The following is a 2,813-nucleotide window of genomic DNA, read 5'->3' on the forward strand; positions in this document are numbered from 1 at the left end:
CTCAGCAGCTCACAAGTGAGCCACTGACTTTGCACCAGTGTGGATGAGGAGGATTCAAATATCCTTCTCAGGGAGTGACATCTAGCAGGGCAGCAGTAACATTCATCCATCCCCCCCCCCACCTTTTTTTTTTTTTTTTTTTTTTTTTTTTTTTTTTTTTTTTTTTTTTTTTTTTTTTTTAAACCATTTACATTCATGTTTACATTGGTATGTTTAGATCAGGGACGCTTTTTCAATTAAGTGTAGTTCAAAGAGTTTAAAAAAATTCTCTTTAAATTCTGATAGTGATTCTCCTCTACTTCCACAGCAGACTTGTCAGTTTTCACATTAAACAAAGCTTCCTTCTGCAGCAGCAAGGTTACCTGAATCACGTTCATTTAGAAGGCGAATTTTACCTTCAATATATCTCTCTCCTTCATCCATGACGGAAAAGGAATGCCTTGGCTGAATATCTGAAAAAGCACCGCTCTTAGCACGCAGTAGTTGTCCCTCCTGACTTGCCGCAGGTATTTGACATGACAGCTCCGAAACAATTCTTCATAGGCCTAGAAAAAGACCAAAAAAAGTTTATCAATAAAAATTGTAAATCTTGGGAGAAAACCCATGTTGATTGGAATCAAATTTCAAACTACTCATGAGAGGAAGCCAGAGGAATAAGAGACAATATTTTAAAGTTTTATATACACAAAAATTGCAAACACCTTAAACTAGCACTGCCCCTTAAGAGTGATTCTGCACTCTCTCCAAACCCAGTGACTTGGCTCCAGTCTGTACACTGTTGCTAGCCCACACTGACATGGTCAATCAATGAGGAGCACGTCAGCAAACACTTCTTTACCACAACAGCTTGAACTTCAAACACTTCACAGCTTGTGCGGACAATGGGAAGGAGCAGCAAAAGGGCAGAAACAGGCACCTGGAGATAACTCCTTTTGGCAAAAACAACTTACACTGGCCTGAATCCAACATGAAACAGTGACCTGAGGCTGAGCACATCTGGCAGCTCTGGGCTGAAGCAGATGGCCCTTCTTCCAGCTACGCACTCCTGTATTTCCTTTTTATTACCTCTGGTTCTCACCTGAGACAATTCAGAGCAAGAAACTAGCAGAGAACTGAAAAAAGGACTCTACAGTCCCACAGGCTGCTGCATGAGTCTTACAGTTTGCTTCCTGAAGCAGGCAGGAACATAGTCTCAGTTCCTGGTCCTCCTCCACCTTGGTGGCTTCCACACTCCATCCCACCACCACATCTCAGCTGCAGTCTCCCCTACTCTGCACTGGCTGTGATAGCGAGCCTACTGGATTCACCCTGCTGGGGGAGCTTCCTGCTGCTTCAGCAAGCTCAGGGGTTTCAGAGGAGGTTCCTTCAGGAAGTTGTTCTATCAACTCACCATCTTGGAGAAACACATCCAACAGAGGACTTAAGAGCATAAAACACGAAGAGGGACTGCTTCGCTAGAATGAGGTGAGAAAAAAGGGAGAGACAAGACAAGTACGGGAATGCCCCATTTAAGGACAGCAAGCAGGTTAGGCTGCTTCAGGATCTCATGAGACCAGGGGGAATTCAGAGGAGATGCAAGACTAAAACCAGATCTGCATTTTGACCCGCACTGCTGCAGCCTTTATTCAGACCCCTGTTCACACTGTCCCTTTTGCTTTACCTTTGACCTGCTGGTGTAGCAAGCTCTGGTAGCTGCAGCAGCTGCTTGCCCTAGCAGTGCTATTCCTTTCCCAGTTATTACTTCTCTCCCATCCTCATGCAGAGATCAAAATTCAACTCTTACCTCCCTCATGTGTTTGGCCTGCTTTGTTTCTCCTTTCCATTCTCTCGCACTATAACCAAGTAGATCAACTTCTGTCAGCACGCTGACATTCCCTAAACCAAGATTAATTCACAGATTAGTTACCTTCTGCTGTTCTGCACCTGAAGGGTAGTTGGGGGTAGGGAGGTGTCAATGAATATGGAATGACAACAAAAAGATTACTTATGAGTTTTCTCTGAAGGTAGTTGCTCCACCTGAAATCCAAATGATAAAACAGGTGTCAAAGAGGAGTTGCTGAATGTCACTATTTACTGAAATAAGCAACAGTGTGGAAGATTAAAGACTGCATAATAAAAACCTACCGTTTCAGTAGCTGTGCTAGAAAGCTGTACAGCCTTCTGCAATACCAAAACACAGCAACCAGGAAAGACATGCTTAGCATTAGCTGCACTTTCACTTTTTGCCACATGAGACACAAGGACTGCTTGGCGACTGCTGTCCAGGACGGCACCTCATGCCTTCCTAAAACAGGGACAAAAGGAGAGAGGGGAAAAAAGTCTTGACACTGTTTCGCAATATTTTTTTCTATTTGTTTTCTTACAAAACAAAAAATTGTCCAAGTACAAATGAAACAGAAAACATGAAGTGTAAAAGGCAAGTATATTTTTTATATATTTAATATATATACTTTACATACATAGTTTTTCAAGTTTCTAGGGCTTTGAGTGCACCCGGCTCACATTCCCAAGCCTTCCTCCACACAGTGAAAGTTAGACATAGTTATGATGGAGTCACAGGAAGACAGATACCTAAGCAACTGTTCAATAGCAAAAAAAAAAAAAAAAAAATAAAAGGCAAGTATATTTTTTATATATTTAATATATATACTTTACATACATAGTTTTTCAAGTTTCTAGGGCTTTGAGTGCACCCGGCTCACATTCCCAAGCCTTCCTCCACACAGTGAAAGTTAGACATAGTTATGATGGAGTCACAGGAAGACAGATACCTAAGCAACTGTTCAATAGCAAAAAAAAAAAAAAAAAAAATT

At 41.7% G+C, this 2,813-nt stretch overlaps 1 protein-coding gene across 1 annotated transcript in view; it reads right to left on the reverse strand.

Annotated features, from left to right (window-relative positions):
- The window catches only part of FAM105A (family with sequence similarity 105, member A), a 7,566-nt gene extending 5,288 nt beyond the window's left edge, over positions 1–2,278 (reverse strand). The window contains exons 1-4 of the mRNA XM_010139823.1: positions 2,125–2,278; positions 1,985–2,016; positions 1,784–1,875; positions 396–545 (exon numbers count right to left, since the gene is read on the reverse strand). Of these exons, the coding sequence (XP_010138125.1) occupies positions 396–545; positions 1,784–1,875; positions 1,985–2,016; positions 2,125–2,231 (381 nt within the window). The 5' untranslated portion in view covers positions 2,232–2,278. The remainder of the gene's footprint in view (positions 1–395; positions 546–1,783; positions 1,876–1,984; positions 2,017–2,124) is intronic.
- Positions 2,279–2,813: the final 535 nt, after the last annotated feature.

Source organism: Buceros rhinoceros, unplaced genomic scaffold (assembly GCF_000710305.1).
Source record: "Buceros rhinoceros silvestris isolate BGI_N320 unplaced genomic scaffold, ASM71030v1 scaffold17477, whole genome shotgun sequence".
NCBI classification, from domain to species: domain Eukaryota; kingdom Metazoa; phylum Chordata; class Aves; order Bucerotiformes; family Bucerotidae; genus Buceros; species Buceros rhinoceros.